A 26,448-nucleotide genomic window follows, 5' to 3' on the forward strand; every position below is an offset into this window, starting at 1 on the left:
CACAGGGAAAAAGCTACTGTATACAAATACTCCAGGGGTGAGGTCCAGGTAGTATGGCAGGGGCCAGACCAAATCCAGGGGTACACATGGTAGTCAACTAAAAAGGGGGTAGAGGGAGGAAAGGGGAAAGAAAAAAAAGATGTGTGATGGGGGATAGGGCATTGACCCACCCAAGGGGAGGGATACTGTTTGTGTCTCCACAGGGAAAGAGGGACTGAATTTAAAGCCAGTGCCACATGAATGCAGGCAAGGAGTGGGGAGCCAGTGGAGTGGCCTGAGGGCTCGGCCCAAATACTAGCTATATGGACAAATGCGCTTCCCCCCAGAAGAATTTACTTGAGAAGATGGCACTGAAGCTGCAGCTAGGGAGAGGGACATGTCTGATCAGATCAAATGGGAGCAAATGAAGCAGGAGGAAGAGAGTATGGACAATATGGCTGATCCCTGTATGAGACGCGCCATCCCTTGATGGCCTAGGGTCCTAAGGGGGACAACATTGGAGACTCCGTGTCGGGACTGGTCCAGACTGACCCTGTGACACCGAGGCAAACCACTAAATGTGTGTGGCAGAGCAACTGTGGGAGCAGAGCAGGGAGCCCCTGAGGGAGTACAAAGGACAGACTCTGGGGCCTGAGCACGGTACCCAATTGGACCTGACTGAAGGACACACCTAAAGATCAAAAATCAGACCTTGGTCTATTTACAGACTTTTCTTTCTTTAAAAATATTTATTTTAATTAATTTACTCTTCTATGGGTAACTGGTTTCCTTTTTTGGGTCATCGGTGTGTTCTCACTCATCGCCTATCTTGCTATGGGGTGATTTTTGGTGCATATTATTATCTCTACAGATCTATCTAGATAAGATAGACTGGATGAATAGTCTTGAGGAGAAAACAACTGGACCAATGGTTCCAGGGGGACACGGGAGATGGGAAGGCGGGGGTAAGGAGGTGGTGCTGACCGACCCAGGCATAGGAGAGCAACGGCACAGGAGAGCAACAAGTGATCCAAATTCAGTGGCAAGGAGCGTGCAAGAGGCCTGGTAGGGATTCAGCAAGGGCAATGTAACCGAGAGAAATTACTGAAACCCAATTGAAAGCTGAGCATGATAGTGGGATAAGAGGAAAGTAAAAGGAAATAGAGGAAAGAACTAGGTGACAAAGGGTATTAATAGAGGTCCAAAGACTGGAATGTACATATGCAAATATATTTATATAAGAGTGTGGGGAAACAGATCTATGTGCATATATTTATAGGTTTAGTATTAAGGCAGCAGATGGACATTGGGCCTCCACTCAAGCACTTACTCAATGCAAGAACGTTGTTCTATTAAATTGGCATTCCAGGATGTACACCTTCTTGACATGATTGCTGAAGAAAAATGTGTGCATAAGCAAATGCGGTGAAGAAAGCTGATGTTGCCCAGTTATCAAAAGATATAGTGTCTGGGGGTCTTAAAGGCTTTAAGATAAATAAATGGCCATGTAGCTGAGAAGCATCAAAGCCCACATGGAAGAAGTACACCAGCCTGTCTGACCATGAGGTGTAGAAGGGATCAGTTATCAGATATCAAAGAACTAAAAATCCTATCAGTGGGTGCCCACCTTCCTGATAAGATCACTGAACACATACATGTGCATAAGCAAATGTGTGAAGAAAGCTAAGGATTCCCAGGTATCAAAAGATACAGGATCTGGGGTCTTAAAGGCTTCAAGATAAACAAGCGGCCACCTAGCTGCGAAGCATGAAAGCCCACATGGAAGAAGCACACTAGCCTGTGTGACCACGAGCTGTCAAAGGGATCAGGTATCAAGCATCAAAGAACAAAAAATTCTATCATTGTAAATGTGGGTGAGTGCAAAGTTGAGACTCAAAGCCCATTAGTAGGCAACCGGACACCCCCTTAATGAAGGATTGTGGGGAGGAGATGAGCCAGTCATGGTGCAGGGTAGCAACGATGAAACATATAACGTTCCTCTAGTTCTTAAATGCTTCCTCTCCCCCACTATCATGATCCCAATTCTACCTTACAAATCTGGCTAGACCAGAGGATGTACATAGGTACAGATAGCAACTGTAAACACAGGGAATCCAGGACAGATGACTCCTTCAGGACCAGTGGTGTGAGTGGCGATGTCTAGAGGGTGGACGGAATGTGGGGTAGAAAGGGGGAATCGATTACAAGAATCTAATTATAGCCTCCTCCCTAGGGGATGGACAGCAGAGAAGAGGGCGGGAGGAGACGTCAGACACTGTAACATATGACAAAATAATAAAATTTATGAGTTATGAAGGGTTCATGAGGTAGGAGGGAGTGGGGAGGCATGGGGAAAATGAGCAGCCGATATTAAGGGCTGAAGTAGAAGGCAAATTTTTTGAGAATCATGATGGCAACAAATGTACATATGTGCTTGACACAATGGATGTATGTATGGATTGTGAAAAGAATTGTACAAGCCCCCAATAAAATGATTTAAAAAAAATTCTTGCTTTTCAACACTCTAAAGAGGTCTTGTGGAGTAGCTTTACCTAATGCAGTGCATCATTTAGTTTCCTGACTGCTGCTTTCATGAGCAGTGACTGGATCCAAGCAAGTTGCAAACCTTGATCACTTCAATCTTTTCTTCATTTATCTTGATGTTGTCTATTGGTCCAATTGTGAGGTCCATTCTTAAGGATTTTGGCTTTCTTTGCATGGAATTATAATCCATACTGACAGTGGCAGGCATTGATCTTCCTCATCAAGTCTTTCTCGATATCAGCAGCAAAGCTGTGTTATCTGCATATCTCAGGTTAATAAGTTTTCCTCCAATCCTGATGCTATAATCTTCTTCATAAAGTATCGCTTCCTGGATTATCTGCTTAACATACATATTGAATAAATATAGTGACTATAGTATTTGATAATTTCATCATTCTCTCTTTACGAAGGAGGGACTTGTGATTTTTTTTGAAAAATGTAGTGCTTCAAAGTCATTCTACTGGCATTTCCTGTAAGGGCCATGCCTAAGCTAAGTATGAGTGCTGGACGGCAGACACCAGTGCTGAATAGCAGAGGGGAGCAGGGTGGTTGTGGCAACCAGCCTGCATGTTGATGAAAGCAGACTTATGTGATATGTTTCACATGTACTCCACAAGCTACCACGCCCACCTGAAACCCTTACAACTTCTTGGTCCTTTCAGATAACCTTAGTTGATATAAAGCATGGCTCAGGGGGGTTTGTTTATATCTCTACAGGGAAAGAGGGGCCAAACTTCAATCCAGTGCTCCAAGATGCGAATGTAACATGCCAGCGTGGAGTAGGGAACCAGTATAGAGGTCTGAGGGGCCCCAATCCCAACTACCACGTGGACACCGGCCCCCTCCCCCCCGAAGAATTCATTTCAAAGGACGGCATTGAATCTGCAGCTCCTGGAGAGGGACATAACTGATCGGAGAACATGGGAGCAGATGAAGGGAGAGGAAGAGAGAGTGGAGCACATCCTGGCCCACCAGGACTTGAGGACGATATTCCCGATTAGAGCAGCCACTCCACAGAGAGGACCACATGGCCGGCCCCACTATGAGACATGACATCCCTCACTGACCCATAACTCTACAGGGGACAACGCTGGAGACAGTGTGGGAATTGCACCCGATCTAATCCTGCCACACTGAGGCAAAACACTAAGGGGTGCAACAGTACAGTAAGGGAATGGAGTGGAGAGGTCCCCAGGGAATGCTGAAGGTGGACTTTGGGGCCAAGGCGTGGTTCCCCAACAGACTGGATTGGAAAACACTTCAATCAACAAACAGTCCTTGAACTAACTACAAGCTTTTCTTTCTTGTGTTTTGTTTTGTTTTTTTTGTCACTGGTTTGTCGTTGATGTTTTGTTGTATACTGTTGCTTGGTTTTGCTCTGTCTTGTTTTTGTGCCTGTTATTATCTCCACAGGTCAGTCTAAATAAGACAGGCTGGATGAACAATCTGGAGAAAACAACGGGACCAACAGGGAGACATTGAGGGGTAGACATGGGAGGGTAGGAGGTTTAGGTTAAGGAAGTGGTGTTAACAAACCCAAGGACAAGGTAACAACAAGTGATCCAAATCAGTGGTGAGGAGGGTGTAGGAGGCCTGGTAGGGCATGATCAAGGGTAATGTAACCAAGAGGAATTACTGAAACCCAAATGAAGACTGAACATGAGAGTGGGACAAGAGGAAGGTCAAAAGAAATAAAGGAAAGAGCTAGGAGGCAAAGGGCCTTTATAGAGGTCTAAATAAAGGCACGTACATATGCAAATATACTTATATTTGAGGATGGGGAAATAGGTCTATGTGACTATATTTATAGGTTTAGTATTACAGCAGCAGAAGGACATTGGGCCACCACTCAAGTACTCCCTCAATGCAAGAATACTTTCTACTTCTATTAAATTGGCATTCTATGATGCTCACCTTCCCAGCACAACCACTGAAGACAAAGCGGGCGAATAAACAAATGTGGTGAAAGCTTATGGTGCCCCTCTATCAAAAGAGATAGCATCGGGGGTCTCACAGGCTTGAAGGTAAACAAGCAGCCATCTAGCTCAGAAGCAACAAAGCCCACATCGAAGAAGCACACCAGCCTGTGTAATCAAGAGGTGCCAAATGGATCAGTTATCAGGCATCATAGAACAAAAAAATCATATCATTGTGTGCTCACCTCCATGATATGATCGCTGAAGACAAATGGGTGCATATGCAAATGTGGCGAAGAAAGCTGATGGTGTCTGGCTATCGAAAGATATAATGCCTGGAATCTTAAAGGCTTGAAGATAAACAAGTGGTCATCTAGCTCAGAAGCAACAAAGCCCACATGGAAGAAGCACACCAGCCTGTGTGATCATAAGGTGTCGAAGGGATCAGGTATCAGGCATCATCAGAAGAAAAAATCTTACCATAGTGAATGAGTAGGGGAGTGCAGAGTGGAGACCCAGAGCCCATTTGTAGGTCACTGGACATCCCCTTACAGAAGGGTCTCAGAGAGGAGAGGAGCCAGTCAGGGTGCGATGTAGCAACAATAAAACATATAACTTTCCTCTTGTTCCTAAATGCTTCCTCCTCCCCCACTATAATAATCCCAATTCTACCTTACAAATATGGCTACACCAAATGATGTACAGTGGTACAGATAGGAACTGGAAACGCAGGATCAGTGAGTGGTGTGTGTGGCGATACTGGGAGGGTAGAAGGAGGGTGGGTTGGAAAGGGGGAACCGATTACAAGGATCTACATGTGACCTCCCTGGGGGACGGAAAACAGAAAAGTGGGTGAAGGGAGACGTCGGACAGGGCAAGATATGACAAAATAATAATTTATAAATTATCAAGGGTTCATGAGGGAGGCGGGAGCAGGGAGGGAGGGGAAAAATGAGGAGCTGATGCCAGGGGCTTAGGTGGAGAGCAAATGTTTTGAGAATGAGGGCAATGAATGTACAAATGTCCTTTACACAATTCATGTATGTATGGATTGTGATAAGAGTCGTATGAGCCCCTAAAAAAAAGCATGGCTCAGGGTCAGTGAAAAAGAAGACCCCACGAGACGGGCTCCAACATAACAATGACTGTGAGGATGGTGGGGGACTGGGTCCTATTTTGTTGCTGAGTTGGAGCCAACTGGATGGCACTTAACAACAACATAGATACATACCAGCAGAACAGGCTGAAAACCAACAGCAGTCACAAGAGCTACAATTTATTGAATATCTACTAAGTAAATTCATTTTAAAAACTAGGAGGTCAGTAGTTATTATCTTCATTTTATAAATAAGGATGCTCAGAGAGGTAAAGTGGCTTGCCCAAGAGTACACAGCTAGTATTTAAATAGAACAAAGATTTGAATCTAAATAAACTTGACTTTATAATCCAGGTTCACCCAAGTTCTTAACTTTCATGCTGTGTGGCCACTATGCAACTACTCAAGAAATCAGATCAATGTACTCTCTTTATAGGTAAGGAAACTGAGGTAGATTTAGAACTGATCAAAATCACATAGCCACCGAGATACCTAGAAAAGACTATAATAACACGATGCTTTGGAGCTTGATGCTGCGGAGGAGTTCACAGGAGGAATCAAGCAGTTTCACAATACAAGTGCTGGTGAGGATACGGAGGAATTAGAACCTTCAAGCACTGCTCATGGGAGGATAAGGAAGTATCTTTTATACCATTTGAGTATACACTGATTATTAGATGCCCATTTCCTCCTTTTCCACTGTCACAATCTACCGAGGAATACATTGACCTTTGTGAAAGTGTTTTCACTTCTTAATGAGGAAGGCAACACAAGAGTATGTGCCCCTGAAAAGAATTCAAGTAAAATTTACATTTTTTTTAGCAAATCAAAATATTTCTTGTAGTGACTGATTGTTATGACCTATGACTTTACTCTCATTTTAGGTTTATCAATGTACTAAATTACAAAATAAATTCCAACATCACTTTACATGTTTATTTAATACTCCTTAAATATTTCTAAAATCATTTTTGTTTGTTTGTTTATATCAATTATGTTTGACCTTGGGCCTCTACTCAAACACTCCCTCAATGCATGAATACTTTTTTTTATTAAATTGGAACTCTATGATGCTCACTCTCCCGGACACAACTGCTGGAGCCAAAGTGGGTGAATAAGTAAATGTGGTGAAGAAAGCTGATAGTGCCCGGCTATCAGAAGAGATAGTGACTGGGGTCTTAAAGGCTTGAAGATAAACAAGCGGCCATCTAGCTCAGAAGCAACAGAGTCCACATGGAAGAACACACCAGCCTGTGTGATCGAGTGGTCCCAAAGGGATCAGTTACCTGGCATCAAAGAACAAAAAATCGTATCATTGACTGCACACCTCCATGATAGGATCACTGAAGACAAATGGGTGCATAAGCAAATGTGGTGAAGAAAGCTGATGGTGCCCAGCTATCAAAAGAGATAGTGTCTGGGGTCTTAAAAGGCTTGAAGGTGAACAAGCGGCCATCTAGCTCAGAAGCAAAAAAGCCCACATGGAAGAAGCACACCGGCCGGTGCGATCACGAGGTGCCAAGGGACCAGGTATAAGGCATCATGCAAAAAAATATATGTGTGTGTGTATATATATATGTGTGTGTGTGTATACATGTGTATATGTATATGTATATGTATATACACACACACACACACACCATATTGAATGAAGGGGGAAGTGCAGAGTAGAGACCCAAGGCCCAAGTGTCGGCCAATGGAGATCCCCTCATAGAGGGGTTCAGGAGAGGAGATGGGTTAATTAAGGTGCGAGGTAGTACCAATGAAGAACACAGCTTTCCCCCAGATCCTGGATACTTCCTCCCCCCAACTACCATGATCCGAATCCTACCTTGCAGGGCTGGATAGGGCAGAGGCTGTACACTGGTACATATGAGGGCTGGAGACACAGGGAATCCAGGGTGGATGATACCTTCAGGACCAAGGGTGTGAGGGGCGATGCTGGGAGAGTGGGTTGGAAAGGGGGAACTGATTATAAGGATCCACATGTGACCTCTTCCCTGGGAGAGGGACGGCAGAGAAGGGGGTGAAGGTAGACTCCGGATAGGGCAAGATATGACAAAATAACGATGTATAAATTACCAAGGGCACATGAGGGAGGGGGGAGCGGGGAGGGAGGGGGAAAAAAAAGAGGACCTGATGCAAAGGGCTTAAGTAGAGAGCAAATGCTTTGAGAATGATTGGGGCAGGGAATGTATGGATGTGCTTTATACAATTGATGTATGTATATGTATGGATTGTGATAAGAGTTGTATGAGTCCCTAATAAAATGTAAAAAAAGAAAAGAGGAGGAAAAAAAGAAAATGATCAGGGCAAAGAATGTACAGATGTGCTTTATACAATTGATGTATGTATATGTATGGACTGTGATAAGACTTGTATGAGCCCCTAATAAGTTGTTTAAAAAAATCAATTATGTTTGGCGGAGAAATATACTAGATATCTAAAGAAATTCTTGGAAAAATAAAAAAAGCTTCTCTGATCAAAAGGAATCTTGAACTAATCCTTTTTCAGTAAAGGAACTATTTCTATAGCATCCTTGATGAGCAATCTTTCCTTAAATACTTCCAGTGAGAGGGTCTCATTTTTCCTAAAACAGTCTACCCCACCCACCCCTGCCCCAACTTCTATTGTTAGATACAGCTACTAGAAACAAGTCTTTCTAAAACTCAAAACGTACGTACCCATAACTTTCATTTCTGTTCATTGGTCTGGAGGAAATCTACCCACTCCAAAGGGCAATTGCGAAGATAAATGAAAAGATGAGGTCAAATTCCTGGTCCAGGTAAGGCATTCCTCCGAGTTTCCCCAACAACTGCTAGCGGGATAGTTCCAAAGGATTGTCGGCTGCCACTTGGTCTCATGCTTTCTCTGGTTCCACTGTTTACAGATCTCATTCGGTGTGTCTGCTTCCCAATTCTGAATTATTTCTCTAAGCTTCTATTTCTTCATCTACGTCCATTATTTCATCTTCTTAAAATTTTCTATGTGTACGATAATATCTCATTGTGGACATTTATACCTTTCACCCATAGAATTTTGTATTAAGAGTCCTAAGTGTACTCTTATTTGTAATGCCAACGGACCCCCCCTCCCCCTTCATACAGCCATGGAGCTCCCAGGTGGTTCTCCATCTCCCTACCCCTTGTTGTCCAGTACACCTGACTGGTTCAAACATCAGAAACTTTCCTAAGAACGAGGGTTGCGGAGAAACAGTGTGGGAACTGCGCCCGACCTGATCCCACCACTCCGAAGCAAAGCACTGGGGGAGTGCAGCAGAACAGCAAGGGAATGGAGCGGCAAGGTCCCCAGGGAATGCTGAAAGTGGACTTTGGGGCTAGGACGTGGTTCCCCAACAGACTAGACTGTAAAACACTCCTAAAGGCCAACACAACGATCCTTGAACTAACTACAAGCTTTTCTTTCTTGATGTGTTTTGTTTAGTTTGTTGTCAGTGGTTTGTTGTTGTTTTGTTGTCTGGTTATATACTGTTGCTTTGTTTTCCTCTGTCTTGTTTTTGCGCATGTTATTATCTCCACAGGTCTGTCTAAATAAGATAGGCTGGATGAACTATCTGGAGGAAAACCAACGTGACTGAAAGTTCCGGGGGAACATGGGATAGGGGGAGGTGGTGGGTAAGGAAGTGGTGTTAACAAACTCAGGGACAAGGGAACAACAAAGGATCCAAATTGGTGGTGAGGTGGGTGTGGCAGGCCTGGTAGGGAATGATCAAGGGTAGGGTAATGAAGAGGTATAGCTGAAACCCAGGCGGGGACGGAGCATGACAGTGGGGCAAGAGGAAAGTCAAGGGAAATAGAGCAAAGAGCTGGGAGGCAAAGGGCATTTAAAGAGGTCTAGACAAAGACATGTACATATGCAAATATATATATGAGGATTGAGAAATAGATCTATGTGTCTATATTTATAGGTTTAGTATTAAGGTGGCGGAAGGACCTTGGGCCTCTACTCAAGCACTCCCTCAATGCATGAATACTTTCTTCTATTAAATTGGCATTCTGTGATGCTCACCCTCTTGACACAACCGCTGAAGACAAAGCGGGTGAACAAGCAAATGTGGTGAAAAAGCTGATGGTGCCTGGTTATCAAAAGATATATATCGTCTGGGGTCTTGAAGGCTTGAAGATAAACAAGCGGTCATCTAGCTCAGAAGCAACAAAGCCCACAGGGAAGAACACACCAGCCTTTGTGGTTCCGAAGGGATCAGTTATCAGGCATTAAAGAACAAAAAAAATCATATCACTGGCTGCACACCTCCATGATACGATCGCCGAGGACAAACGGGTGCATAAGCAAATGTGGCAAAGAAAGCTGATGGTGCCTGGCTATCAAAAGAGATAGTATCTGGGGTCTTAAAGGTTTGAAGGTGAAAAAAAAAAAAAAAGGTTTGAAGGTGAATAAGCGGCCATCTAGCTCAGAAGCAAGAAAGCCAACATGGAAGAAGCATATCAGCCTGTGTGATCACCAGGTGTCGAAGGGATCAGGTATAAGATATCATCAGAACAAAAAAAATCTTACCATAGTGAATGAAGGGGAAAGTGCAGAGTGGAGACCCAAGGCCCATTTGTCGGCCACTGGAGATCCCCTTGCAGAGGGTTCTAGGGGAGGAGATGTGTCAGTCAGGGTGCAACGTAGCACCGATGAAGAATACAGCTTTCCTCCAGTTCCTAAATGACCCCCCCCCGCCCCCCCAACTATCATGATCTGAATTCTACCTTGCAAGTCTGGATAGAGCAGAGGATATACACTGGTGCAGATAGGAGCTGGAGGCACAGGGAATCCAGGGCAGATGATACCTTCAGGACCAGGGGTGTGAGGGGCGATACTGGGAGAGTAGAGGGTGAGTGGGTTGGAAAGAGGGAACCGATGAAAGGATCTACATGTGACCTCCTCCCTGGGGGGATGCACAACAGAAAAGGAGTGAAGGGAGACGTCGGACAGGGCAAGATATGACAAAATAATAATTTATAAATTATCAAGGGCTCATAAGGGAGGGGGAAGCGGGGAGGGAGGGGAAAAAAAGAGGACCTGATGCAAAGGGCTTAAGTGGAGAGCAAATGCTTTGAAAATGATGAGGGCAAAGAATGTAGAGATGTGTTTTACACAATTGATGTATGTATGAATTGTGATAAGAGTTGTATGAGTCCCTAATAAAATGTTTAAAAAAAATAAATGAGTTCGAAAGTGGGAAAAAAATGAGGGTAGCACACTATAGTTAATGCTCAGAAAACAAAGCAAAACAAAACAAAACAGGATCATTTGTTTTCCTTCAAACCTCTGAGTGAATATGGTGCCATAGAGTTTGCCCAAGATCATATTCCTAAATAGGGACACATTTTCCTAAATAGAGTTTTTCCTTTTAGATTTTCCCAGCTTGTTCAATACTTTTTAGGTCTCTAAAATACCTCTTTCCTAGTTATCCTCATTCTGCTAATGCTTCTGGGCCTTCCTTAGGTTAAAGTTAAATTCAGATTTTCTTTAGTTTCATGTGTACAGAGATTGGCAAATATTATAAAACATATCAATAGAGGGAACAAAGTAAAAATGTGGTTTAACCTTAGATGCGAATGAATTTGTATTTCAGTTGCCTAGACTTGTCTAAGTTATACTTAGTAATCATATAGATTTACAGTCTTAGAAACACCTGAGGGCAGTTCTACTCTGTCCTATATGCCTGTTATGAATTGGAATCTACTTGATGGTAGTGAATATTTTTTTGTAGTATAAAAGGGGTCTTACAGGTATAATGGATTACAAATTGGACTGTTAATCAAAAGGTCAACAATCTAAACCTATCAGCCCAAAGGGCCAGTTCTACTCTGCCCTATCGGGTTGTTATGAGATAGAATCTATGCACTGGCAGGGTAGTTGTGTTCATAGTTTTAAAATGTGTTATTTGTGCCACATATATAAATCCTCAAAAAGTCCTAAGGGCAAAGAAACAAACAAAATAAAGAAAATACCTTAGAGTGTTGTTTCATTGAAAACTGGATAGTTCCTCTCTATATATGAGGAGGTTTCAAAAAGTTCATAGAAAAATTCACCTACCTTTTAACTCAATTTTCCCATCAACTTTAAATAAAAATCTCCCTTGTATCATCTCTCTCCTACACTATACTCTAGAATGTTCAGTGTCCAGTAGTGTATTTGCAGTATTTTCCTACAATACCACAAAAATGAGATTACTGTGTATACACCATTCTTTTCTCTGACTCTGGGCAAGCCTCTCTGACTTCCTGTTTCCTATGAGGGTGGTCCAGAGTGTGCTCTTACCATATCCTGGGACTCAAGTTACACAGGTAATTTAGGTAGTTCATTCAGCTTTCCTTCACACCAATGAAATGGTCCTATGTACCTTCTTTTCTCTGCATGTTCTTTGTATATGTGAGGGAAGGTGTCTCAAGTAAAATTTATCTGACCTTTGCAAATCTCCAGAAATTTCTAGTAGAAACTAGTAATCCTTATCAAGCCCTTCTGAAAAATAAAGTCCTTCATACACTGAGAGGTTTACTCATAGTCACATGGAATATTAAAAGCAAGAACTTTTCAAGATGAGAATCTCTTCAAATGAAAAAAAGTGTATCTACTGAACCTAGAGATGGTACTTTATTACCAAGTAGTTAAATAGTACAGTAGTATTTGGCAAGTAGAATAAGCACAAATTCTTGGGAAATTAAATAGGGAAACAGTTTCGGAAGCTTGCCAAGGTGACATAGACCTGCAGAACCCATAAACAAGGTTACACTAGATCTCGTTGAAGTGGGCCCATTAATTCATCAACTAATAACTTCCAGCATTTGTTTCCCTCTTCAAGTCAGAAGAATTACCTGGAGAATGATGACTTTCTGAAAGAACAGAAAAGTTGCAGCTGGTATTGTGTAGCTGAAAGCCTATCACACTCACACAGTTGTGTTAGGGTTACAATAACAAGCACTTCCAATCAGCAGGAAACATCAGGGAGGAAAGGAAGAAAGCCATAAACCTTGGGGCCCTTTCAAAATCTGATGAACAAAGAGGTTGGCAAAATGCCCTAAGTGTCTCTTGGAATACAGATCTTCTGGGCTGCCCTCAACCTGTGAAATGAACTTTACACTGGTATGTCATTACTAAAACACTTTCCTCTAACTGGTTAACCCAGGCCTTGGACAGATATTCCTTAGTTATTTTCACAACCCCCTAGTTGATAGCATAAAGTTGACCATCCTTGGTAACTGTTAGTGCCACCAGACTCAGCATGGCTTTTGTAACCTACATGTGAAATTTTAGTTTGAAAATATGCTACCAACAGAGCCCAGTAAAAAGGAGGCATTTCTTAGGTGGAGAAGTACTTGTGGGGGAGGAATTTAGGGTTCAACCTAGTCTACTTAATCATCGCATACATCAATACACTGGCATTAATATAACAAGGACAAAGGCAACTCCCTTTTCTTTCTTCACACCTTTTTATAAGTAACAGCGTCTGCCTCCAAGGAACTTAAGATTTACAATTATATTAATCTTTACCTCTTCTTTTTCTGGGAGGTACTTTCATTTTAAAATGAGAAAGGGGAGGCCCACGGAAATGAAGTCCTTTTATTTTTATTGGTTTGTGAGATGGAGTGAGGGTCTGCAATACTTGGTTCTTGGCTCCCGTAATTTTATTGGTAGGTGCTGTCCAGTCAGCTCTGACTCACAGTGACCTGATGGACAACATAAGGAAACACTGGTCCTTCACCAACCTCACATTTTTTAGGGCTTGCTTAATTGCCATTTTTAAAAATTCCCCTTCCCCTACTATTAATCAAATGCAAACTCTGAACAACAAAAGGAAGAAAGCACTCTGATTCCAGTTTTCAACTTTCCCATTATTAACATTATAATCACTTTTGCTTGCTTTCCCTGGTAGTGTTTATTTTCCATCTGTAAAATACAGAAGTCAGGCTCTGAGAGGATTCAGAGAAAGAACACCTCAGATCTCCTCATTAAATATTAACACTAAAGACTTGAAGTTAAACAAGTAGCCATCTAGCAGAGAAGTACCAAGCCCACATGGAAGAAGCACACCAGCCCGTGCAATAATGAGGTGCTGACTGGATCAGGTAAGAGGCATCAGAAGACCACAAACAAACACATATTGTTGAGAATGAGGGGGGGGTCAGAGCAGAGACCCCAAACCCATCTGTAGACAATGGGACATCCCTTCACATAAAGGTCACAAGGAAGGGATGAGTCAACCAGAGCGCATTATAGCACCGATGAAATATACAATATTCCTCTGGTTCCTTGGGGTTTTTTTACCCCCCACTATCATGACCCCAGTCCTGCCTTTCACTCTAGGCAATACTGGAGCATGTGCACAGGTATAGGTAAGAGAAAAGAGCACACAATACATGGAATCCAGGAACAGGAATGGGAGTAGCAATGCCAGGAGGGTATGTGTAAGGTGGGGAATGCCGGGGAGGAAGGGGGAACTGATAACAAGGATTGACATATAAACTACCACCTCCACCCACAGACAAACAACAGAAACCGTAGGGGAAGGGAGACAGCAGTTTAAGATATGAAAATAGTAACTTGCAATTTATCAAGGGATCATGAGGGTGGCTTGGGAGGGGGAAAAAGTGGAGCTGATACAGGGGCTCAATAGAAAGTAAATGTTTAGAAAATGATGATGGCAACATATGTACAAATCTGCTTGATACTATCGATGTATGGATTGTTATAAGAGCTGTAAGAGCCCCCAATAAAATAATCTTTCAATGAAAAAAGAAAGAAATCAGTAATAGGAAAAAAGTTAACATAAGCTAAGGTCTATGACGAGAAAGGAGGCAAAATAGTACACAGTCTTTCTATGTACAATTTTTTTAAGACCAAGAATTTCTCTTGGAGGGTTTTGAAAAATTAGTTGGGATTTAATACATATATATCATTCCAAATTTCAATTAAGTCAAGTAGAATGTACAATTGCTACTACAATCACTTTCCAAACATTCTTTTTCTATATGGACTCCCTGACATTCTTTCCCTTTCACCCCACCTTCCACCACTGATCTCCCCCCCTCCACCCAGCCCCTTATTGTCCCTCTAGGTTCACCGATCCTAGCTTTCATAAACTGAAAAATGGAAAAGCAGGCAACAGCTTCAAAAGGATGCCCTCCACTGACATAACACCTCTGAGATACACTCTACTATGAACAAATACCGAAGAAAACAATACAAACCAAATACAAAAAATTATGGAAATCAATCAGGTCCAGCCTGCATCATATGGAGATCTACTGATAAAGTTTTAACTGTTCAAGTCGGATTCGTGCCTTTGATCTTCTATACTCCTCTCTCCCAAGTATTCTGTTTAGTGACCAATTTCCACCCACCCCTCAATTTTAGATAGGGGGAGTTCTCCAGAGGTCTATTTCCTAATTAAGTAATTCCACAAATGAATTCTGGGCTCCCACTGTCATCCATTGCTTTCTGCATGCTGGATTCTCACAATTTAGGTCTGAGACTGATCCCTCGACTTCAGATTATACAGATTCCAATCCTTCAGTGACTGATGGTGTGCTTCTTCCATGTGGACTTAGACCTAGACACTTAATATGATTTGAGCTTTATTATCAAGAGAAATCTTGGGATTCTTACAATTTTTTTTTAGTTTATGTTGTATTTTGTAGGCAAAATTTCTCCCAACCCATGAGAAGCAAAACTCACTTTATCTATAAAGTATCAAATACATGTAGATCTTGAGTAATTAATCAATAAATACTGATCTTGGAGAAGTGTTTCAGACACTAGACTAGTCAACACAATAATCACTTTTCTGGATTAAGCATAAGCCAGGGCCCTTTTGAGTCAAATTCCCCGAGAGAGAAACCGGATGAGTGCACAGGTTGAGAACTCCTCATCTGACATCGCTCTTTGGGTGTGCCTCACCAATTTGGAGCCATCTAAGAGAGTCCTTGGTACTCCTCTAGTTGGGTAACAGGTCACTAGGATAGCATGGCTGAAACAAACATGTAGAGCAGGTAGGGAGAGAAACAGGGAGAACTAGATCCCAGGACGGATGCCAAAACGGCAGTTATGGGTACAGACTACTATTTCTCAAATGGGGCAACTTTTTGCCAATCTTTGACCTGAATACAGAGACAGAGCTGGAGTAGGGTATGTGGTGGGTACTTGAATAGATTCCAGGCTGAATTAGGAAAACAGGCTTTCCCTCTTTACCTTTTGCTGCCTCATCCGGGTTGAAGCCTGAAAAAAGGGTTAGGAAAAACTGAAAAAGCAAGCCTTCAGGTGTAAAGGAAAAAAGGTACAGAAACTTTCAAGATTGGCAGTACAGCGGGGAAGGTGGAGAAAGGGGAGACCCAACCACAAGGTTGGATATATAGCTTACCCCCCAGAGAAATGAATAACAGAAATGTGGGTGAAGGGAGACAACGGACAGTGTAAAACATAAAATAACAACAATAATATATACTTGATCAAGGATTCATGAGGAGAGGAGGGGGAAAAGCGGAGCTGACACCAAGGGCTCAAGTAGAAAGAAAATATTTTGGAAATGTTGATGGTAACAAATGTGCAAATGTGCTTGACACAATGGATGGATGTATGGATTGTATTAAGAGTTGTATGAGCCTCCAATAAAATGATTTAAAAAATGTTTATTCTTGCAGCATGTTGCAGACTATTCTGTGCTTTGTAGCATATGATGTTGCTGCTGAGGGAAAAAATTTAAAAACATATATACAAGTGTGCTTAATACAACTGAGTGAGGGATTGTTATAAGATTTGTAAGAGCCCCCAATTAAATGATTAATAATAAAAAAAGATAAGAAGTACACTGTCTTAAAGATCAGAAACAGCAGATGCCCATGCCATATAGGGAACAAATAAAACCTAAACAACTTTCTGGGCAATTTGGAGATTTGGTACCAACTTTCTCATATCCTAACACACCTCAGACTGGGGACTTCTCCAGAAACATGGATAAAGATTACCCTCTCACCTTGTAGAAAAGTGGGGAGGAAGGCAGCATTTATTAAGTTTCTGCTCTAAACCAAGCAACATACAAGGTGCTTTCACATACATTCAGTTAATAATCTGAACCCTGTACCGTAGATATTACCTTATTTTTACAGAGGTAGAAACTGAGGGTCCGATGAATTATAGCCTGTACTCATGAGTCAAAACTGACTTGATGGCAGAGAGCTAGACTATCAAAGCTAATTAACTCAGAACTGGTAAGCAATTCAAGCTTTATAATTCCAGTGTATTTTCTACCTCCTTTCCTTTCATCAACACCTCTTTAAATTGGGAAGAGCTCACCTCCAAATCTTTCATAGAAGGTTTTATTCTTCAAAAGGGATCTCCTAATTGGGATTTTCCTTCTTATAAATGAAGAGCTAGGTTGAACCAAGATGTTGTTTCTTTTGCAAATATATTGTCCAAACTTAGTTCACATTTCCTTTGGAGACTCTCAGCTCAATTTTCAATGGACAAACAGGAATAACACCTGAAATAATGGGACTAAAAAAACTATGTCTGTCTAATGTCCAGTGATAGCAACATAAAGGAGAGTCATACTTTAACAACCATTTGTTTGGTTATATTTCCAATGGACCGTGCCTAATGGGTCTAGTCTACTCACTGACTGTTCTACTGTAATTAGATGGTTGCTTATGGTGGCCACCTCATTCTGTATTTTTGCTGTTATGACTTAGTGCAATTTAAAATATCCCCGGGCTTAATACAAACATTCTCAGTTTCTTATTTCCGAAAGACAGCAATCCTCTTAAAATAGCAGCTTTCAAATGGCACTAGTGTTCGCTCGCCAACCAGGAAGGTTTTCAGCCTGCCTTACATGACACGGCTTTATACCGGCATTAGCTGATAGCGGATGCCTTAATGAAAAAATGACAAAAAGACACTGGAACACAGTCGATCAAAGTTTTTGTAGTTCTATTTCCAATGAGATTTGCCATAGCTGAGTTTTTAACTGCTATCAGCTCACGAACACTACTATGTCACATCAGCTAAGGAAAAAGAAGTGATTCTCAGTTTTTAACAGCAAATTAAATTGCATTAAACCTTTTTACTATGTAGCTACCATGGCACCATTCTCCGCCTCAGAGTACTCTTCTGTAGAATAGATCACACTAGATCTCTGAGGGCCCTTTCTACTGACCCAGTTGCCACTAATAAATCGGTGCTAAATGAAAACTGGGTGAAGAGACTAACTGAACAGGAATCTTAAGTCACACATTCAATCACTATGACAAGAATTCTAAACCTTGTTGCCAATCCCTTAAAATACATGCAAAACTCAAAAGCTAAATACTTGGTCATTAATCAAAGGTTGAGACAGAGTTCAGATTCAAGTTCTAGCACAATGGCTTTCTTGGCTAGCAAAACGCGAAGAGCACACTCAGTACATGTGGGTGCTGGAGAAGTATCAGCCAGCAATTGCACAATATTGTGGGTGAAGAGGGAGGCATATATGCCACAGGCTTCCAAATGCTTCTGGTCATTCCTGAGCAATGACTGGTCTTGAGGAAATACTCTGACTTGGTAATACTCACTGGGGCATGCACAGTGGGAAGTATAAACATGTTAGTGACATTACTAGGAATGGATTTTGAAAAGAGGAAATGACTAGGGGAGAATGGGAGTCTTCTTATTAAGGTTTTACCCATTACCTACAATGCTGTACTTGCTTGAAAAAAACTTTTCAGTGCTTACATATTCATAAAAAATTATGAAATGTTAAAAATCATCAATAAATTTTTTCATCAATAAATTTTTAGTGAAACACACACTATACTTCAACCTGAGAAAGACCCCCAAATCCATTGTCAATGTAATCAATACTTCTTAGAACTAATCTTTCAACCATGTAGATTTCATGGTTGGGCTAAAAATAGGATGTTTTCATGAAAATTGATTTTGAATTCCAGCTTTACCAATTAACTTAGTGAACCTTGGCAAATTAAAAAAATTCCACTGGGCCTCAATTTCCTAATCTGTAGAATGAATATAGTACAACCCATGTGCAGACTTATTGTGAGGAATAGCCATAACATACAAGATAGTGACATATATGGGAAATATTCAGCATTATACACATGAGTTTAGTAAATGCTGTTAGGGGTAGTGTCACTGTCATCATCATTAAATAACAAACAACAACAGTGTGTATGGCCTCCCTCTGGTAAAATACTGGTAAAATAATCTAAAGCACAGAAAATGGACAAAAATGTATTACAGCAGTCATGCATGCATACTGGAGATTTGGTCACAGAAGAGTCCCTTAAAAGTTCACTCCTAGACTGCTTCCTTCATGGGGGTAAAAAAAAGTCTACATCAGAGAAGAAAAAGCAATTATTTAAGAGAGCCTACTGTAGGTAGCTCACCACTAATTGTGGAGCAGGCATGGAAAAGAGGGACGCACCAAGCAACGAACTTAAATAAAAGAGACAAAGAACTAAAAACAGGCAAGCTGCCCACGACAATTTCCTACAGAGGTGCTCACCTTGCTCACCCAGAGAGCAGGTTCAGTGTTTGACTGCTCGCTAAACTCACCCATAAGGACCTACAGAAATCGACCCGGCAATCTGTTTTGGAAAGATCACAGCCTTGTCACCCTCTTGAGCTCAACTCAGCTTTGCACAAAGGACCACCATGAGTAGGAAGTGACTCCGTAGGAACTGACAAGAACCACCTGAGAATGTAGCTCTAAGCCAGTGTTTCCCAAAGTGGGTCATAATGTCCCCCTGGGTGTGTGCTGTAATGATCCCAGGGGCGGGTTGGGATGGGGACCTGCAAAAGCAGATACCTATACTTTATCCTGCAATATGGGATTATTGTATAAAAGTTTTTAAATACAAGGGGGTGCTTGATTTTTTTTCCTGTAAAGGGGGGTCAGTAAGCCAAGTAAGTTTGAGATCCTATGCCAAAACCAAAACACTACTGGGTTTACTGTAGCTTACCCAAGTTATTTCCATGAACCAAATTAGGTTCAAGACCCTTGGTTAAAAGACAACAGTGGCATTTCCCATAAATGCTTCAGATGTTAAAAGTTTTGGTGCCTCAAAGAACACTTTTCTATTAATGAAAACATTTACTATGTGAAACAGTCTTAAAAATTAAGATAAATATTATATATGCTATGCAAAAACTTATTAATGGAGAGAAATTCTTTAAAAGTTTAACTCGTCTATTCAGGGAATTACTGGTGCAATAAAAATAGCTGAGTAAAACAGTGTTGTCCTCATGTGAAAATTGATTTTGAATCCCAACTTTACCACTTAAACTCACAAGGGCAGGTCTACCCTGTCCTACAGGGACGCTGTAAGTCAGCATTGACTAGATGGTAGTTGTTTGGTCTTTTGATTTGGTTCTTGGAAAACATGTTTTTGTTTTTTTAAAAAAGGAAAGGACATTCTAAAGCTGAAGATACCAAGTCAGATGACATATGTTGGGTTCTCCCGTCCTTAGGCTTTTGACTTCTCTTTCTGAAAATTCATTCTCCACTTCATAAAATTAGCCACCTACCTACTGTAGAGACCTGAAAGTGTAATTGTGTATATTGCCCATTAAGTGGATTAGAGTTGATTCTTCTAATAGTGATCGATAGTGAAGAGTTTAAGTTCTGCCCTGTAATTGATACATTTTAAATGGATACAAAGATAGGCTTTGGGAGATTTGTTTTTTGGCCCCCTATAATTTTTTCACACTGTCCTACATCTAACTTGAAGACATAACAAGCTCTGCATAAATTTTAAGCTCTGGAACAATTTAAAAACTTTTTTTTTTTGCTAGCCACTCAAAAGAAATAGTTTTAGCGACTAGGTTTCCATGTTCAGAGGAGCGCTACAAGTAGCCACTGCAGCACTCTGAGGTCAAGCACGGAGCTGTATGGCTTACATAAATCACTCCATCTAAGTGTCGCGATAACCTCAAGGAATATTAATCCTCTATGGTAGAGATGAGGAAAACAAGTTACGGAACATGCCTGCCTTTCAAGGTTAGTACATGGTTGAACTAGAATTTGAGCCTGTGACTGAGGATTAGTATGGTACACTGGCCCCAGTGTTTTTACTTTTAGAGTCTATTTGAATTTGTTAAATCACAAGTTGAGCTTTAGAGCTCATCTGCTCAGTGTAATAGAGAATATATGAAACACTGACACAGGGTAATACATCTGCTGTTAGAAGTTTATCTCTCTCTCCTACATTTTCATTCTCTTTCCACCCCCCCCCACACTTGAAGTCTTACATTAGAATTGAAGGACAGAAGCTTGAAAAAGAAGAGACAAGACCAAATTATTGGCTAGCATTTTCACCATCTGAAAAATGAGACAGATTGCTGCTGTAACTCCTATCAAAACCAGCCGAACAGCTTATTTCTTATAAAGGCCCTGAGATCATCTCATTAAAAGTACATTTAAAAACAAAAACCATATGAAAAAATAATAATTTATAAAATTATCAAGGGCTCATGAGGGAGGGGGGAGCCGGGAGGGAGGGGAAAAAAAAAAGGACCTGATACCAAGGGCTTAAGTGGAGAGCAAATATTTTGAAAATGATGATGGCAAAGAATGTACAGATGTGCTTTACACAAATGATGTATGTCTGGATTATGATAAGAGTTGTATGAGCCCCTAATAAAACATTTTTTTTTAGAAAAAGAGGTGAATGAGAATGACGAGGGCAACGAATGTATAAGGGTGCTTTGCTCAATTGATGTATGTATGGCTTGTGATAAGAGTTATATGAACCCCAATAAAAAGATTATTAATAAAAAATTAAAACAAACAAAAAGAGGTGAAAGAGATTTTTAATTTTATTTTAAAGAGGTAAAGGCTATTGTTTAATCCCAAACAGCACAGAACAACTATTCTTCCACAGTTGGGCTAGGACTAGAACTAAGGCCGCCACTTTAAAGCCTATCCTGATTTACAGCTCCTACAGGACTGGACTGGCCCTTAACCTGCTTCTGTAACAGAGTTTGGATGTGAATGAGTATTCTGTATGTAAAGAGAACAAGGGAAAAGAACAGATGAAGTGGCCTAATATGAATACTACAGAGTAGAATATAAAAAGAAACTAGTTTTTACCGTTAGCACATAAAATTAAAAAAATCTAATCTTTTTGAGAATTTTCCAATTACCATCCAAAATGTTTGCCAATCCACAATAAAGTTGACAGATATGCTCACATAAGCTTATTTCTAGTTTAATCTTTCTTATACCTAAGTGCCAAGGGCTAAATATCTGCAGGGTTCATTATAATTTAGTGGGGATTTGATTTTTATACAGGTCAGAGGATTATAGATCTTTATTTTTAATTTTTATTAATCATTTTATTGGGGGCTCTTTAAAAATCTTCTAACAATCCATCATTCAATTGTATGAAGCACCCTTGTACATATGTTGCCATCAACATTTCCAAAACATTTTTTTCCTAGTTGAGCCCTTGGAATCAGCTCCTCTTTTATTCCCCCTCTTTCTCCTACCCTTGTGAATCCTTGATCAATTATATACTATTGTTGCTATTTCGTGTCTTACACTGTCCATTATCTCCCTTCACCCACATTTCTGTTACTCCTCTCCTCCCTTGGGAGGGGGTGTTATATATCCAATCTTGTGATGGGTTCCCCCCTGTGTGCAGCTCCCCTCCACCACCTTCCCGCTATTCTCATGATAATGCTACTCCCACTATTGTTCCGGAGAGTTTTATCTGTCCTGACTTCCATGTGTCGAGAGCTCTTATCTGTACCAAAGTGTACTCCAGTCTACCCAGATTTGTAAGGTAGAACTGAGTCATGGTAGCGGGGGTGGGGTGGGGGGGAGAGGAAGCATTCAGGAACTAGAGGGATGATGTGTGTTTCATCGGTGTTATACTGCACCCAGGTTACCGTCCTTGTAACCCTACAGATCTTTTTTTAATGCAATGTAGTCATAGGCAGTAATGGTTTATATTAATTATGCTAAATGACATTAAATTATGAGAACCCTGGTGGCGTTGTGGTTACATGTTGGCCTGCTAATCACAAGGCAAACAGTTTGAAACCACCAGCTGTCCCACGAGGCTTTCTACTCCCGTAAAGAATTAGAGGCTTGGAAACCCATAGGGGTAGTTCTACCCAGTCCTATGGGGTTGCTGTAAGTTTTTTAGATATTATAATTCTGCAGATTGTATTCTGTAGAATGCCTCAAAGAGCTTGGATTTCATTTGAAAGTCCTAAAGTAGAATTAAGACCAGAACTAGGCTCTATTCTCTTACTAAATGCATGACCAGTGTGTGATCTTGGAAGTCAATTAAATTTGCTGTGCCTCACTCCCTTCGGCATGAGAAATAATGCAGCTCTCATATGACACATCTAAAGTACTCTGAGCTCTCCAGCAAAAGACATTCCTCTCTCTCATTCTGAAACTGAGAAACCCAAACAAATAATTCAGGCTTTTAAATCCATATTACTTACCTATATCGCTCCTCCTGTAAGGCCTGCATTATTAAGGAATAGTCCCTCTGATAATGCTCCTTGAGTGTCTCAAAGGACTCCTCTAGTCTGGCTTGGGCTTCCCGAATCTCCTGGATCTCATGGAGAAGTGCATCAAATCCTGAGCTCTGCATGTCGAGGGTGTTGGTCCTGGAGCTGGATGCTCCTATAGCCAGGCCTCCAGTGGTGCTGTTGGCTCCCACGGAGCCTGATGTGGCACTAGAACAATCTTCCTCGCTGCCGTACTTGGGGCTTGACTGAAAGTTCGAAATCACTCCCAAAGTCTTCCCCCCATCTTCCACTTGCCCTTCCTCCAAAGAGTCCTTCAGGTTAGAGATGTTGTCTGCACTACCAAACTTGTTCCGAATCAACGAGGCAATCTCTCTGGGCTTTGAGACTACAGCTCCTGCTGCTGAATGGGTGGCCTGGGAGAAGCTGGAAAGTCCACCTTTGACACTGTCCACCACACCCTCACTGAAGCCAGTCACTTTGGCTCCCACATCCTTTAGACCCTGGTGCATGTCCCTGAAGACATCCTTTGGCTGCCTAGGGATCCCATTCTGCTCTACTTCCCGGAGCTTCCGGTGGTAATGCTCAAGTTTCTTTTGTAGCTGGAGGATGGTTTGGGCAGACTTCTGATTCTTCTTCTCAAAGACCTGCTTGATGCGGGCAGCTTGCTGCTTATCTGCGCTGTTGGCAAGCTTTAAGTACTCAGCAACGTTGTCATCCCGGGCTGTTTGGGCAATCTTGATTTGTTCTGTGAGCTTCAGTATCTTCTGCTGCAGGTGGGCAATAGCAGCCTTTGTGCGCTGAGGGTCTGGTATTCCATCCACCGAGTCTGTGTGAATGCTGCCATCGGTGCTAGAGGCCACTGCACTGGAAGTTTGGGCAAGGCTGCTTACTTCTAACCGCTCGATCTAGCATAAAAGAAAAAGTGGATATTAGAAAGATTCCAAGAACACCTCTCTCCTTAATCAATGGACGAAAATGGACTTAAAAACGTACATAATCAGATCTTAGCAACGCTATCTGACCTGCAATTCCTCCTGTTCTGTACAAACTCTGTATCCCTCTTGGAGACTATTCTCATGCATATATACTTTGCTTTTAAGCTAAAGATTGAAAAAATTGCACATTATGCACATGGAAAGTATTCTTTTTACTAGAGGGCCCACCACAGTATTTCTTTAAATAGCGAAGCTTTCCTGGTGGGTTAAAACATGAATTAATTCACAAACGTTCTTTATACATACTTTTGTTTAGAAGCACATTCTTGTAAAACTAAGTGCATGTGTATTTCAATTTAATAATATAACATCATTTTGGGATTTAAAGGACACTCATTCTGGTCCATCCTTAGCTTCTGGTCATACTAAAATGTTTATAGTGTTAAAGAGCAAGAAGGTCACCTTGAGATTAAGGTGTGCCTGACTAAAGGCTGGATATTTTCAATCACCTCGTATGCATATGAAAATTGGACAATGAATGAGGAAGATGGCAGAAGAATTGGTATATTTGAATATCTGATGTATGGTGCTGGTGAAGAATATTTAAAGTTATCTTGTACATTGCCAGAAGAACAAAGGGATTCTGCTTTGAAAGAAGTAGAGCCAGAACACTCTTTAGAAGTGAGGGTGGCAAGACTTCATCGCATGTACTTTGGACATGCTATTATGGGAGACTAGTCCCTAGAGAAGGACACTTGCTTGGTAGAGGGTCAACAAAAAGTAGACCATCAAGGAGATGGATCAACACAGTTACTGTAACAATGGGCTCAAACATAACAACCATTGTGAGGATGGTACGGGATTACACAGTGATTCTGTTGTACGCAGGGTCATTATGAGTCGAAGCCTAACAACAACAAAATGTTGACAAGAATAGGTACTTCCTACTGGCTAAACAAAACATTAAAAATCATTTTATTAAGGGCTCATACAACTCTTATCATAATCCATACATACATCAATTGAGTAAAGCACCCTTATACATTCATTGCCCTCGTCATTCTCAAAATTCGCCTTCCACTTGGGTTCCTGGAATCAGCTCATTTTCCTTTTTTCACTTCCCCTCCCTCCCCACTCCTCCCTCCCTCACGAACCCTTAATAACTTATAAATTATTATTTTATCTTATCTTACACTGCCTGGCGTCTCCCCTCACTCACTTTCCTGTTGCCCATCCCCCAGAGAGGAGGTTACATATAGATCCATGAGATCGGTTCCCCCTTTCTACACTCCTTTCCCTCCTGGTGTTGCCACTCTCACCACTGGTCCTGAGGGGTTCATCCGTCCTAGATTCCCTGTGTTTCCAGATCCCTACTGCACTGCTGTGCATGGAAGAGGCATATTCTTACAGAGTTAAATAATAATCCCAAATCATAAGTAGCTGTGATAAACTTAGCAAGATCACTTAAATACTCAAGGGTAGGGGCAGTAAGAGCTATAATAAGGTTTGTATCAGGAAAGAGACTCTATAGCATACACACTAATTACTATCCTTTCATTCATTGTATGGGTGACCAATTATTTAAAGGAGTTGGAGAAAGTCAAGTTATAGGGTTGCTATGAGTCAGAAACATCTCAATGGCAGTAAGTTTGCTTTTTTGATTGGTTTCACATTTGGAAGCTTAACTATAACACTTATTGGACAGGGTCAGGATTCTCATTTCAGGAAAAGACAAACAAAAAAACCTTCAATAGGGCTCAAGTAGAAGCAAATGTTTTGAGAATGATGATAGCCACAAATATAGAGGTGTGCTTGACACAATGGATGGATATATGGATTGTGACAATAAGAGTTGTACACACACCCAATAAAATGATTTTTAAAAGAGGAATAAAGAAGAGGCACAACTGCTGACTACCAGAGTGCATTTTTAGTTTTAAAAAACAACCTTCAATCTAGTGCGCCAAAATGTGGACTGTAGTAGTGAATAAGAGTGGGGCCCGCACAAAGGCTTTAGAGTTACTCTGCTGAGCAGTAACAGAAAATAATACTCTTCCCAGAATAACAAATGAAAAAGTTGTATATTTAGAAAAAATCAAAAGATAAATTCTTAATAAATTACCCACTGTAGAACCTGAGATCTCAAACTGCTTTGTTCTCCCACCTCTCCATTTTGTTTAGTTTTGCTCCTGGGGGAATGGGCAGGGAACAGCAGTGTGTGGGAGGACCCATTTGAGAAGCTACCTGGTGTTAGGCACTCGAAACCAAATTCAATGCCAGCAAACCGATTCTGATTCACATTATTCTCCAGTCCTCCCATTCGCCTGAGATAACGTATTTTATTATTCATTCTTCACAAATAGGGTTAATCAATTTGCTCTGCTTCACAATACTAAGTTAAGAGGTAGAACTGGGATTCAAATGCAACTGTTTAACAGCAAAGTCTGTGCTTGGCTTCACCCCCAAAGCCCAG

At 41.3% G+C, this 26,448-nt stretch overlaps 1 protein-coding gene across 4 annotated transcripts in view; it reads right to left on the reverse strand.

Moving 5' to 3' along the window:
* TMCC1 (transmembrane and coiled-coil domain family 1) overlaps positions 1-26,448 on the reverse strand; it is a 181,324-nt gene that overhangs the window by 15,550 nt on the left and 139,326 nt on the right. For all 4 annotated transcript variants that reach the window (XM_075550065.1, XM_075550064.1, XM_075550067.1 and 1 more), the window contains one exon: positions 23,011-23,945. In XM_075550065.1, the coding sequence (XP_075406180.1) occupies positions 23,011-23,945 (935 nt within the window). The remainder of the gene's footprint in view (positions 1-23,010; positions 23,946-26,448) is intronic.

The sequence above is a fragment of the Tenrec ecaudatus genome, chromosome 5 (assembly GCF_050624435.1).
Source record: "Tenrec ecaudatus isolate mTenEca1 chromosome 5, mTenEca1.hap1, whole genome shotgun sequence".
Classification (NCBI taxonomy): domain Eukaryota; kingdom Metazoa; phylum Chordata; class Mammalia; order Afrosoricida; family Tenrecidae; genus Tenrec; species Tenrec ecaudatus.